The sequence below is a fragment of the Populus nigra genome, chromosome 11 (genome assembly GCF_951802175.1).
Source record: "Populus nigra chromosome 11, ddPopNigr1.1, whole genome shotgun sequence".
Classification (NCBI taxonomy): domain Eukaryota; kingdom Viridiplantae; phylum Streptophyta; class Magnoliopsida; order Malpighiales; family Salicaceae; genus Populus; species Populus nigra.
Window position 1 is genome coordinate 3289851 of NC_084862.1, and position 13123 is coordinate 3302973.

General features: G+C 33.5%; 2 protein-coding genes across 2 annotated transcripts; both read right to left on the bottom strand.

The window, feature by feature from the left end:
• Positions 1-4323: 4323 nt before the first annotated feature.
• On the bottom strand, positions 4324-5896 carry LOC133668218 (gibberellin-regulated protein 9). The gene is made up of 4 exons (XM_062087987.1): positions 5530-5896; positions 5403-5453; positions 5253-5310; positions 4324-4722 (listed from the first exon to the last, which is right to left on the bottom strand). The coding sequence occupies exons 1-4, from the start codon at positions 5569-5571 to the stop codon at positions 4541-4543; spliced, it is 333 nt and encodes a 110-aa protein (XP_061943971.1). The 5' UTR covers positions 5572-5896; the 3' UTR covers positions 4324-4540.
• Positions 5897-9731: 3835 nt separating this feature from the next.
• LOC133668084 (ubiquitin-conjugating enzyme E2 30-like) lies at positions 9732-12588 on the bottom strand. The gene is made up of 5 exons (XM_062087830.1): positions 12431-12588; positions 11138-11219; positions 10866-10993; positions 10148-10252; positions 9732-10009 (listed from the first exon to the last, which is right to left on the bottom strand). The coding sequence occupies exons 2-5, from the start codon at positions 11205-11207 to the stop codon at positions 9866-9868; spliced, it is 447 nt and encodes a 148-aa protein (XP_061943814.1). The 5' UTR covers positions 11208-11219; positions 12431-12588; the 3' UTR covers positions 9732-9865.
• Between the last annotated feature and the right edge of the window lie 535 nt (positions 12589-13123).

Below are 13123 nucleotides of genomic sequence, written 5' to 3' on the forward strand. Positions count from 1 at the left end.
TAAATAAATGCAGAATTGCCGCGCTCTAGCACATATAAGCCTCCATCACGTCTACCGATTGCCACCACCTTTCCCGTTAGGCAATTCTGAACAGTGAAAAAATTATTAGCAAAAGTAACTGATAAAGGAAAATCATTTGTGAGTTTACTGATGGACAAAAGATTTTTAGTAAGGTGAGGAACAACCAAAACATCTAATAATTTAAGATCTGGGGAATGGGAAATATTGCTTGTGTGAGTAATGGGTAGGGACGCACCATTCCCTACAATTACACATTCCTTACCCGTGTAAGCTGTGGACTACTCCAATGTGGAATTATATGGAGTCATATGAGCCGAAGCCCCTGTATCCAAAAGCCAATCAGATTCAGCAAGGAATGCTGTGGATTCATGTCGGTCATAGCGCTGCTTACAGCGATCAGCATAATGTCCCTCCAGGCGGCAGATCTGGCAGCGTGGTGGACGGCGACCTTGGTTGGTGTGAGTACGGCTCTGTCCAGAATGAGAAGAGGTGCTACTGGACCCGTATCCACGACCACAATTTTGGCGAAAGGAGCTGCTTCCACGATGAGAAGAGCTTCTGTTGGCAGTGAATGCTGCAACTGGAGGCGCTAAAGTCTCCAGAGATTTTTGAAAAATTTCAAAACTCTCAGCTTTAGAGACGAGATCAGAGAAACAGGGGAGAAGAGCTTGTGCCATATGGGCAGTTGAGAAAGTGGAGAAATCTGGCTCGAGACCACGAAGAAACCAGTGAACTTTGTCGGTTTCATCAACTGGGCGACCGATTGCATGAAGCTGATCGCATAAAACCTTGAATGCACGGGCATAGATAGTGACTGGACGGGTGCCACGCTTCATCAATTGAAGGTCATCTTTGAGACGAATCTCACGAGCCTTGGAGCGGTGGCTGAAGGTGCTTTCCAAAGCTGTCCAGACCTCATGGGATGTGGAGAGGCCGACAGCTTCAGCCATGGCTTCCTCTGTGAGAGAGGAGAGGATAAGGCTGAGGAGGCGCTGGTCAGTTGCTTTCCATGCTAGGTAACTGTTGTTTGGTGTCTGAGAGGTGGGAGGATCAAATGGTGGTGGCGGCACAAGGGTGCCATCCACATGACCCAGCAGACCTTGGCTGTCAAGAAGAGGAAGAAGCTGACTCTTCCATAAAAGATAATTGGAGGAGGAGAGCTTGATTGTAACCATGTGAATCATGGTGTTGAAAGGAAGAAGAGTGGGAGAAGAATCGGATGAACTGGAGGCCATTTGGATCGTGGGATGTTAATCCAATGAAGGCTCTGATATCATGAGAATGTTTGAAATCTGTCACACTAATTTGGTGGTGAGTGCATTTGTATTTATATACATTCAGTATGTAACGTATTACATGAGAAAGGAAGGTAACGTTATAGGCGGATGATCTTCAACAGTTATGAGTAAAGATCTGTCAGATTTTGCATTCATATCGTCGTGTTGGATCACATTCTTGATATGTTACCATCTAATATTGTACATCAAGTCACATGCACCTGGAATAGCAGTACTCTTCCAATGTCATGTAGCTTGTGAATTTGCTGTGGACATGTAGATGAAAAAAGAAACCCTTCATGGCAGTTCCTTCAAGGCTTTTAACCACAGACAGATACTGCACGCCATGCCTGTGCATTCATTCAAAGTCAGGAAACTCCAGCACCTGGGCGCCTGGAACAAAATAACCACAGCACTTGGGAGTATGTTCTGCAATTTCTTGTTTCTTTAATAAGCTGAATATATACACGCTCCAAACCCAGCCCCATGGTTGTAAATGTGTTGCAGAGAAAATTTGCTTTAAGTTTTTCAAGAACTAGAAGGAAAATATTAGTTGCATGTCCTAATCCTAATCAATCACCCACTTCTGTGCCCATTAATATCCCAGAACTATCCAGCAAAATCAAAGCTGTTCCTCCCTTAATTGTTAAAAAGCAACACGCGCGGGCCATCCAACCATGAGTGGCAAATTGCAACCTAAAAGAACCCTAAAAAGACTATAGCCCTTGCTAGTTAAAACAATAAAGTTTAGCATGCCCATATGATAAAGGTGGCTTCCACTACGCAAAAGCTTTGGACCTGCTTAGCAACATTTTTCAGAATTGACAGAAAACATAACACACACACACTCATGCTTCTCGTTAGTAATTGATATGGGAGTTCTTCACTCACTCGCGTAGGAAAGTTAACAGCCTCTCCTCACCATACACGAGTCCTTCAAGATCCACACCAAATCCAACTCTCTTCGATAAAAGCCCTATATATATCTCTCTCTTTCTTACTCGACCATGCATGGCTGGTGGAGAAATCATGAGAAGTGCACAACATGCTCAATAATTGAAAGGCAAATAATGGGGAAATATGCACTGGATAGTCTAATTACTTCTTTATTAAGCTGCATGTACAAAGATTCATAGTTGGTGAGCTAGGGTTGAAATCGTGTTTTTTTATAATAATAATTTTTAAAATATTTAGTTAATTAATTTACAGTTTTATCTAAATCTGATCGATAATTTTTTTTTAAATTAATCGTGATTATAAAAAAACGCAATAATCATAACTATAAATTAAAATTTATGCACATTGATAGACACTATTTTCAACTCAAAAATCTAAATTATAGCGAGTTATGGTTGAAACAGTATTTTGTTATAATTACAATTTTAAAATATTTAATTAATCAATGCATGTCATATATAATTTTATTCAAGTTTCAATGATAATTTTTTCTTGAAATTAATCTTGATTATAAAAAAAAAATATAATAATATTTGTAATTACAAATTAAATTACTACAATAGCAAAAATACATTGATAAACATCATTCTCAACTCAAAAATTTAAGTTCTCGGGTTATTTTCATTTTTAAGCATGCATATAATAATTTTGTCATTCCTAATCTTGTAACTAGATCTCTTAATTTCTTTTAAACCTTTTTGTTTGTTTACAAAGAAGAGGTTTAAACTTGAGAGTTTTGTAAAGAACATTAGCATTAATGGCGTAACTTACTAGCTCTGATTAGACTAGTTGATCACATGAAATATAATGGCTTCATCTTTTAACCATAAAACTTACGAAGTGTGAACCATTGAATTTTAACATCTGGGATCTTACGCTAAGATCTTGCATTAGTACAACAGAGCTGGGAAGTCTGTTGGAGATCACACTAACTATCATGCAATTGTACGTAAAAGGCAACTTCACCATTATATATAAACACTACCACGATTCAGTTCCCAGTACTGTAACCTTAAACTGCCTTTCCTGTATCTCTCTCTATTTTGAAGTGTTTTCCTATCCTAAGACTGGTCAGTACCAAGACAACATTTATCATGGCAATACTTTACGCCTGGCCCTAATTAATATACGAGGTACATGTTCATAGAGCCTGTTAGATTCTGAACATCAGCAGTAAAAATGATTTTTCTCTGATCGTTTCTGTTTGTGCATCATTTTCCTTTGTTCTGATAGTTCTCCATGTATAGACCTCACACACCATATTAATGGCCACCCCAGCCCCTTTTCTTGAGCTAGTTCTTGCTTTGCTCTAGGCAAATATTCTTCCAAAATTGGACCATAGGACCTTTATTCTGCTATAATTTCATTGATGCAGTCCTGAGAGGAAATTAAAGTTTAAAGATATATGTCACCTCAACTGACTGTTTTTGTTGGGAAATATATATTAGTGGTTTCAGGACTGATCAGTACCTGCTGCTGCACTCTTGTTATTTTAAAACTGGACTGGTGTCACAGGATCCTTTTTGTAGACATCTGTGTTAAGGTTTCTTTAATTTCTTCTTCTTTGAGATTGCACGTACGTTAAGGTTTCTTGAAACATTAACATGGTGACCATGGCTTGTATACAATCACAAAAGTTATATGTGCCCTAATGTATATAATGCACTGGTGATATGAAAATACCATGCATACATGCATGTGCTATGACACACATCTGTTCAACCTTGAACTCATAAAAAATGCTATGGCTAATCATTTACAATGTCTGTTGTAACCACTAGATTGTAAGTTCAAACGTGCATACAGGTGCAGCGAGGCATCAAGGTAAAAAATAAATGCTTTCATAATAAATGTGACTGTGACTGTGACTTGCTCTCATATTATAAAGAAAGGAACAAACTCAATTAGATTAGGGCTATTATGCATTCATAATAGCCACCTAAATTGAGGTAACCACCTTACCAGTGCTTTTTAATGTTTTTCCTTTTTCCCCAAGGAAGTGCAGAATCTTTTTCTTTATCCTACTTCACTAATCAGAAAGAAAAAGAGCAGAGAGGTTCGAACAGAATTTGACAAAATACATACCGAGTATAAAGATGGAGACAAAATAATTACTTATAACCAGAACAAATTCCTCTCGACGAGGCCTTAAAAATCCTCAAGCATAGCTTGATTTTATCCCCTTATTAGGTAACACATAGATTAACAGCAAGGAAATAGTAGAATCAACATTCAAAAGACATTTGGATGTCCTGCACTCCAGAAACTACATAGTTGCATGAAATTTAAGGGCACTTGGGCTTGTTTCCATGGGTCCTAAGGCTTGCATAACATGGGCATGCACTCTTGTTGCCATAGGTACCTGGTGGAACACACCGGCATCTGTTGCAGCAGGTTTTGCATGCTCTGTGGCATACATTCTTTCTTGACGATGCCCTGCATCTCCTTGTGCATAAATAACCACAATCTGAAACACAGCAATGGAAAAGCTGGTGTCAGATTTTAGCTATGCCAATTAATAGTTGTAATAATGAGAAAGGATTTGATTGCATTTTCTTTTCCTTTATTTTTTCCCTTACAGACCATTAACAACATTTGCACAGGAAAACCAGGCGCCTAAATTGCTTTGAACCAAAGCATTATATCAGCTCAGGAATCCAATGCATACGTACCTTGATGAATTTGTTTAGGTTAATAACATTACAACGTAAATGCTTAAATAAAACTCAGACTATGTAAGTTATGTCACGTTCTCTGCTGTGTTATTTCAAAGTTAAAATCGTGCGGAGTGCCTAGAATGGAAGGCCAAAGGTGGTCTAGCCGCCATCAACATGGAAGATTAGAATGTGCAATTTCTGTCCTCCTTTCCTTTGTAGTTGAGTGGCTTTGGAGGACACATGATGGCAGAGTGAGGATTACATTGTTCAAAATAGCCGCACTTAAAATTTTATGTGAGAAATATTCACAACATCTTGAGGTAACAGACACCAAACTTACTGATTCTTTTAGGATAATGTTTCTTATCAATAGCTACCACATCGCTTTCTTCATCCATCTGCATCCAAAAAGTGATTTGCATACTGGGAAACGAATGATGTAAAAGAAGGAAAAAATGGGCTTAAGTTGGAAACTAAAGGAGAGACTCACATTAGCTGGAGAATTTGCAGCATTGCTAAGGAATGAACTCCCTACAAAAGCCTGCAATGTATATCAAAGTACAAGTTATAATATTTAACCTTGAAATTAAGTCTTTCAACATTTCTGTACAATTTACCTGAATGAGCAGGATGGAGATAAAAACCAAGAGTAGCTTCATATCTTATGGCTAGCTCTGGTGAAGTGATAAGGTTGGTGAAGAGTAATACGAGAGATAGTTTGCCTGAGACTTGCAGATACGTAGAAGAGAGTACTGGTTTATATAGACAAAGAGTAGGCTTTATCTACCTTTATCTTTAATGACTCACATGAAATGATTGTGGTAAATCACAGATTTTGTGTTGAGTGCAAGTGGGGAAATGCTAGCTTTGAGCAAAATAGACTAGTATCTCTCTTTTTGGATGCTTCTTTCACTTTAGTTTCCTTGCTTTTTCTATGCTGTTCTGAGCACAGCTGTTGATTCTTTGGATGGTGGTGTATGGACATGAAGGAAAGAAAAGAGATTGAGAGGTGGAGGAGACGCACGGGACCATCACCAGTTAGGTGAAATCTGTCATGACATTGGTTCAGCTTTTGAGTGAGGGAGCCACAAGTGGAGCACCAGCCCATGAAGCATTCCAAATCTAGCAAAAGAGTCCTGCAAGCTTATTTTAGTAGGAACAGAAGGCTGCAAATTTATTTTGTTTTTTCTGGGTGCGTAATTAATAGTGTCACTGAGGCAGAAACAAGATAGAATTACAGATGGTACGAGTTAAAAATTTTCATAAGAGTGAAATCACAAAGCTGTAGACAGACTTGGAGAAGATCATTGCGATATATTTGTAGAGATGGGCTTTTACCATGCCAACACATACTAAAACTTCTTCCTTGCTATTAACAAAAACTAAATTGACGAGGGGATATCACTTTCCTCTCCTCACAAGATTGGAACAGTACTTTTTTCTGTTTTTCTTTTTTTTTCAGCTTTCGAATTGATTTTTATAATTTATTCCAGTTTAATTTTTTGATGTTATTAGTTTTATATCCTGGATTTATAGGTTAACTTGGTTGATTTAGATTTTTTTTATTTTATTTTTAATTGATTTTTTTTTAATTTTATCATTCAATATTTCAATTGATTGTGAATTAAACTTCATAATTTATTTCAGTTTTCTTTGTATGAAATTATCCCAGTCTCATGATTCGACTCACCTGTTTTTACGAGTTAACTCGATTAACTCAAGTTTTTATGAGTTTTTTTTTTGTAATTGAGTTTTTTTTTTCAATTTTATCCTTCAACATTTGGGTTGTTTGAAAATTAAGTTTCATAATTTATTTAGATTTGTTTTTTATGAGGTTATCTCAATCTCATTACTCAAGTCAAAGGTTTGGCAGGTTAATCCAAGTTTTTTTTTAATTGATTTTTTTTTTTGAACTTCATCCTTTAACATTGGATTAATTAGAAATTAAGCTACATAATTTGCTTTCTATTTGATTTTATTGGCTTTATGATTCAAATTTAGCAAATTAACTTGGATTGACTCGAGTACTCTTTTTGTTTTTTTAATTGGTTTTTTTCAGTTTCATTCTTTAAAATTAGGTTGATTAAAAAATGAGCTTCAATATGTTTTTTTTATTTACATTTTATTAGATTATCAAGGTTTTATGTCTCAAGTAATATGGGTTGACCCAGGTTAATCTGATATATTGTTGTCTTAATTATTATTTTTTAAAATATCATCTTGAAATTTTTTTAATTAAACTATTTTTTTTTCAGGTTATTTTTAGATTTATCAATTTAACCGAGATATATTAGAACAATCACGTAAATGATTAAAAAAATAAATGTTTTTTTAACATTTAAAAAATAATAATAAAGTAAATGATATAGTTTCAATGTTTAGAACTACTAGGCCTCAATTGTGATGCGACAAAAGGCAAGAAGAATACGGACAATGAGATAGTTTCAAACTTTCAATTGTTTAGAACTACTTGGCCTCTGCCTGATTTAAATTCAGAGCATAAATAAAATCTTCGGCAAAAGAGGTTGCTTATAACAGTGGAAACTGCTTACAACATTTTATATATATATATATATATATATATATATATATATATATATATATATATATATATTAAAAAAAACCTATGTAGCAAGATTTATTGTTCAATGGATTACTATATTTTAGTGACATTTTCATCATTTACAAGGTTTATAACAAAAATTACTTTTAAAAAGCAAAAAATAATTGCATGACATCAACATTCTTGTTCTTTAGTTTTTTAATAGGAAAATGACTAAATTGTTTTTAATAGCAAAAAATCTTAAACTTATTGTCCAGGATTTTTTTATTTTTTCATTATAGCTTTTTTATTATTATTATCATGCTAAGAGGTGATTTGGTAATTTAATAAATTTAAATATTATTAAAAAATGGTTGATATATGCATTGCATGCGTTAGTGCATGGGTGTCTCCGTGAATTTTGGACGGTGCATACAACATCGTTCGTTGGCCAAACACTAGATTTTAGGGCGGCATTGAAAAGTGCTCGGCATCCTCTCCATGCATGAGTGAAGCGTGTGAACAACGAGCTGCTGATTTGTCGCTAATGATATTTTTTTTGTTTTTTTTCCTCTCTCCGCTTTGATTCTTGCATCAAACCCTTCAACTTGGTTTTTCTTTGAATTTAGTCCTTATTTTTTATTATTATATGTTTTATTTAAGATAATTTTTATATTTGGAAAAAAAAATTCAATTTCATTCTTATTTAATTTTTTCTCATCTATCAAACTTGGTCCCTATTATTTTAATTGCTATTTTTTTTCTTGATTTATTTTATTTTTTAATTTAATCTCTCATTCTTTTATTTTATTTTATATTAATAACATATTTGATCTTCATTCTTTTGATTACTACTTTTAGTTTTATGTTTTTTTCTTGATTTATTTTATTTTTCAATTTAATCCCTCATTATTTTATTTCATTTAATATTAATAATAGATTTAATCCCCGTATTTTTTATTGCTACTTTTTTGTTTTTTTATATTTTTCTTGATTTATTTTATTTTTTAATTTCATTTCTCATTGTTTTATTTCATTTATTTTATGTACCATATTTGATTCTTATTCTTTTTATTGTTATTTATTTTGTTTTTTTAATTTTAGATGGTTAAGAAATCTGCTTCCTGATTTTTTCAGATTCACCTTCTATGAGGCAAGTTGGTTTAATAACTAGGGACACGAGTTTCAAAGATTACCTGGTTTGACTTTGGTATTTGTTTTAGGTTTTTTTATAAAAAAAATCAATTTTATCATTCGATATTATATTATTAAGCCTTCAAATTCATGAGTTTTGTCGCTTTTTTTTTATAGTATTATTCCGATCTTATATCGTGAATCGTAAGTTCGTCTTATTAACCTAGGTTGACTCTAAGTTTTTTTTATTTTTTTGCCTTTAATTGTTTTGTTTGTTTAAGAATTGACCGCCATTGTTTTCTTCAATTTTTTTATATAGAATTATTTCATCCTCATAAGCTCAGTGTTTGGCATATAGACTTGAGTTAATTTTTTTTGTTTTTTTTAATTGTGTTTTCAATTCACCATTCAATGTTTGCTTTGCTATTAATATTTTTTTATTTTTAATTTTTATAAAGTTATTTTATTTTTATTTTATTTTTATTTTTTTATTAAATAAAATTATTAAAATTTCTTAGATGCATATTTATAATATTGGCAAGCACTTTTTTTATTGGCCAGTATCTTCTATTTTTTGTCGATAGCTTTTTATTTTACAATTATATTATTAAATTAATTAATCAAGCTTATCATACCTATTTGAATTAATAATTCAAGTTTCAATTTTGTTTTTAATCTCTTCTAAAAAAACGTTATCTAAACTTTTTTTTTTACATTAAAAAACTTGAGTCAGGCCATGGCGAACTCCTATCTAATACATCCCTATTTCCAATTAAGGTCAAGAATAATTTCCATTAGGGACAAATATGATAGCCATTCAGATTAAGGCAATATTTGGGGATCTACAGTGATGTTGTTGCCTCTAACAGATCCGAATTCTGCTTCGACGAATACTGCTTCGAATTTCTTCTTCCGAGCAATCGGTGTTATTCGTCTGCATTGTGACAATTCCAAATTTTAATTGTTCGGACCAATCTAATCTATGTGCTTATTCCGTGCTGTATACTATGCTTGATAAGTTTGCTTCCTGCAAATTATGCCTGATCTTAATTGGAAGAAGAAATTCAAAGCAGCATTCGAATATCACACCCACCCCCACATGACATATTTAAAAGCCATTGAAGGAAAAAAAAAGAAAAAACCTGGAAAACCTAATAATCTCACTTCTGAAAGATTATTAAGGTGCATATCCACAAAAAGACACGATAATGAAATCACACCATTGGTAACCAATATCGTCCAACAAGAATGGAAAGCGAATCAAGAGCTTCTAGCTTCTAGCTCATAGCATATTTCTGAGTCCAGGCTCGAGCAGTAGCATCATACTTGACTCTATCAGTCGTGTAGATATGGGCAATCTCAGGCACCAGGGGATCATTGGGATTTGGATCTGTCAACAGCGAGCATATCGACAACAACACCTGCAAAGAAACATAAAAGATTTGCAAAACAGAAACAATCATAAAGCCCAAGACTAATTCAAATTGAAACTATGGCAAATACACAGGACTTATTTTAACTTTTGGAGTTTGAAGAGAAGTGAAGATAGTGATGGAGACCTTTGAAATTGTCAAGGCTGGGCTCCATTGCTCCTTGAGAATGTCAAGACAGATACTGCCATTGCTGTTAATGTTTGGATGATAAACTTTTGTCTTAAAGGAAACCTGCACAAGTATTTCATTCAATAGTAAATATCTATTTTGCATACATCAGTACATTTTGTTGTTCAAAATATAACCAAGTAAACAAAATCTAACAAAAACAACTCTTTCAACTGACTTAAGTAACATTGAAGTGACTGGATTACTAATAAACAGGGACATTCATGGGTTTTCATTTTGGTAGAATGGAAGGACAATTCTGCTGTCATATGAGGTGACTAGATCACTAATAAAACAGAGGCTGTAAAAATCCTAGGTCAACAACATCAGTACAAAGGAAACAGAAGCAAGGAATAATTGCGACATCAGATTACGAGAAGCATATATTATAGCTTTGCTCACATCAGAATTTGTCCATTGTGAGAAAGAAAGGAAACATGCATCTGTGCAGATGAATCGATACATGAATTGTCATGAACATGTCCTTTCAGGGACATTCTGGTATGATGAAAGGACTTCTTGTAAATGGTTAGAATCCCATGCTTAAGTTAATATCTCTTCTAAACAAGAAAGAGAATCTCAAAATCTAGCTTAGAACAAACAGCTAAATAAACCAAATCCATGGTGCACCTTAAACATATCAAATACAAAAGATAGTGACTACTTTTGTTAGTACCTTGGGTGGCTTGAATGGGTAATCAGGAGGGAAGTGTATGTTAACAGAGAACACACCCCCAGCGTATGGGCTGTCTGCTGGACCCATAATTGTTGCTTGCCAATGGAACATGTCACTACCAGCAGGGCCTAACAGTATAACATCATTATTATATTCAAATCAGGAGAAGAAAAACCAACATGACACATAAATCTCTTTTTTCATCAAAGAAACTGGTAGCACATTAGTTTCTACTTAGAAAAAACTTTTTCAGAACAAGTTTAGTGACAAACCTGCACTGCAAGCAGTAGGAGGATCCTTCTGCAAGTCCCTCAATTCCTTGTTAATCCGTTTTGAAGCCATTGTTACTCACTCCTGAGAAAAGGACACGTGAGTGGTTAGAATTAGAAAAATGAAATGCTAATAAAATCACAAGTCACAATTTGTGCTTTTCGCACACAAAATAATATCTAACAACAAGGGGTTAAAAGAACCTTGCACTGCAAAATAGAAAATGCAAGATGAAAGTGAAAATTTACTGGATAAAATTTCTTATTTGACAAAAAGAGGCTGCAAAGGCAGGCAGCCATGAATAAGAAACAAACACAATAATATCTGTTAACACCTAGAGAAAGTCTTTTAAGAGGTATATAAGGCATTAAATCAAGAGTATTGTGAACCAAAGCTAATGTAAACAAACTGTAACTACATAAATAAAACAAGAAGACTGAACAAGCAAAAGAACCATAACATATGAAATTCTGTCTATCAATTGTAAATCCCCTATCTCTCACATCCATGGGAAATCTAACTATAACAATTTGGATATGAACTCATAAGAGACAGCCGCACCAAACATACTAGCCTCCGTTTTTTTTTTTTTTTTTTGCTAAACCAGTTTCAAAATCCGAATGCACCCACGTTCTTTTACGAAATCCAATTCACCCCCATTAAATCTCAACACCACCTTAATAGAAAAGGCTCCATTCTTCCCTCTTTCAGATATGATAAAGCCGAAACTTCAATAGTTATTATCAAAAACATTAATGTTTCGACATTAAAATAATTGGAACATTTTCTATATACAAGATCTTGAATTGTTTGGAAAACACTTAATAAAATTCAATTCTTGAATTGTGTGACTTATGTCACCCTTTTCGGTTCGATTCCTAACACATAGTAAACAATTCCATGTTGGCAGCGCCCGCCTGGACTACCGATTGATGATCCTCTGACCAGGTTCTCATGGGTCCGGGTTTACCCATCCGTAGTTGGATTCCTCTTGTAATAATAATTAAAAAGATAAAAACAAATTATATCCCAAATAAATTGGAAATGGCAATAAAAATATTCTTCCCCAATTAAAAATTCAACAATTTTTCACGATCACCCTTGCCTATCAAACCCTAAATTCAAAGAACTCAAAGATTATCAATAAACACAACAAATCTCGATCAACAAAAAACCCGAAACCCTAATCAGTCACCTAATGAACGGCCCCACAACCCTCATTTCACTATAAGAAAAAAAAGATCCTAGCAAAATAATAATAATAATAATAATAATAATAATAATAATAATCTAACCTCAAGTTGTTGTTGGTGTGAGGTTTTCTTTGAAGCTAGTATGAGAGAGAGAGAGAGAGAAACTTTCAAAAATTATGAAATTATAATTTATTATATAGGGGTTAACAAGATTTGTGAACCCCCTTTTGAATTCATTGCCGTGCACGGTTTTTTTTTTTTTTTTCCTCTTGGAATGTTCTAGAGGGATCCTCTGCAGTAGGTCCCACTGCAGTGTTGGATTGATGGTTGGTGATATGCCACGTCACTCGTTAGCTTAAAAACGTTTTACATTGTGTTTGAAAATATTTTTAAAAAAAAATTAAATTTTTTTTTATTTTAAATTAATATATTTTTTATATTTTCAAATCATTTTTATTTATTAATTTTAAAAATAATTTTTAAAAAATAAAAAATTATTATAAGTATTTTTTTAAGTAAAAAATATTTTAAAAAATAACTATAATTATATTCCCAAAAAACAATCGTTGATAGGGTGATTTTTTTATTATTATTTATGTGGGATATCAGACTAATTTACCTCTTAAAATTAATATTGATAATAAATTCAACTAATAAAAGAAATATAAATTCCACCGATTATCAACTAATAAAAGAAATATAAATCCCACCAATTATTAGGGTTAGCAAATGCCATATTTCCTCACACTTTCAGTTTTAAATACCTTCGAATTGGTTCAAATCTTGGATGGAAAA

Excerpts from the sequence above, each read along its gene's own strand:
- LOC133668218 (XM_062087987.1), bottom strand. The coding sequence starts at position 5,571 with ATGAAGCTACTCTTGGTTTTTATCTCCATCCTGCTCATTCAG. Across the intron at positions 5,454-5,529 it reads TCTCCATCCTGCTCATTCAG|GCTTTTGTAGGGAGTTCATT; the intron begins GTAAATTGTACA and ends TATACATTGCAG. Across the intron at positions 4,723-5,252 it reads ACATTATCCTAAAAGAATCA|ATTGTGGTTATTTATGCACA; the intron begins GTAAGTTTGGTG and ends GCTGTGTTTCAG.
- LOC133668084 (XM_062087830.1), bottom strand. The coding sequence starts at position 11,207 with ATGGCTTCAAAACGGATTAACAAGGAATTGAGGGACTTGCAGAAGGAT. Across the intron at positions 10,994-11,137 it reads TCCTACTGCTTGCAGTGCAG|GCCCTGCTGGTAGTGACATG; the intron begins GTTTGTCACTAA and ends TTATACTGTTAG. Across the intron at positions 10,010-10,147 it reads CAGCCTTGACAATTTCAAAG|GTGTTGTTGTCGATATGCTC; the intron begins GTCTCCATCACT and ends GTTTCTTTGCAG.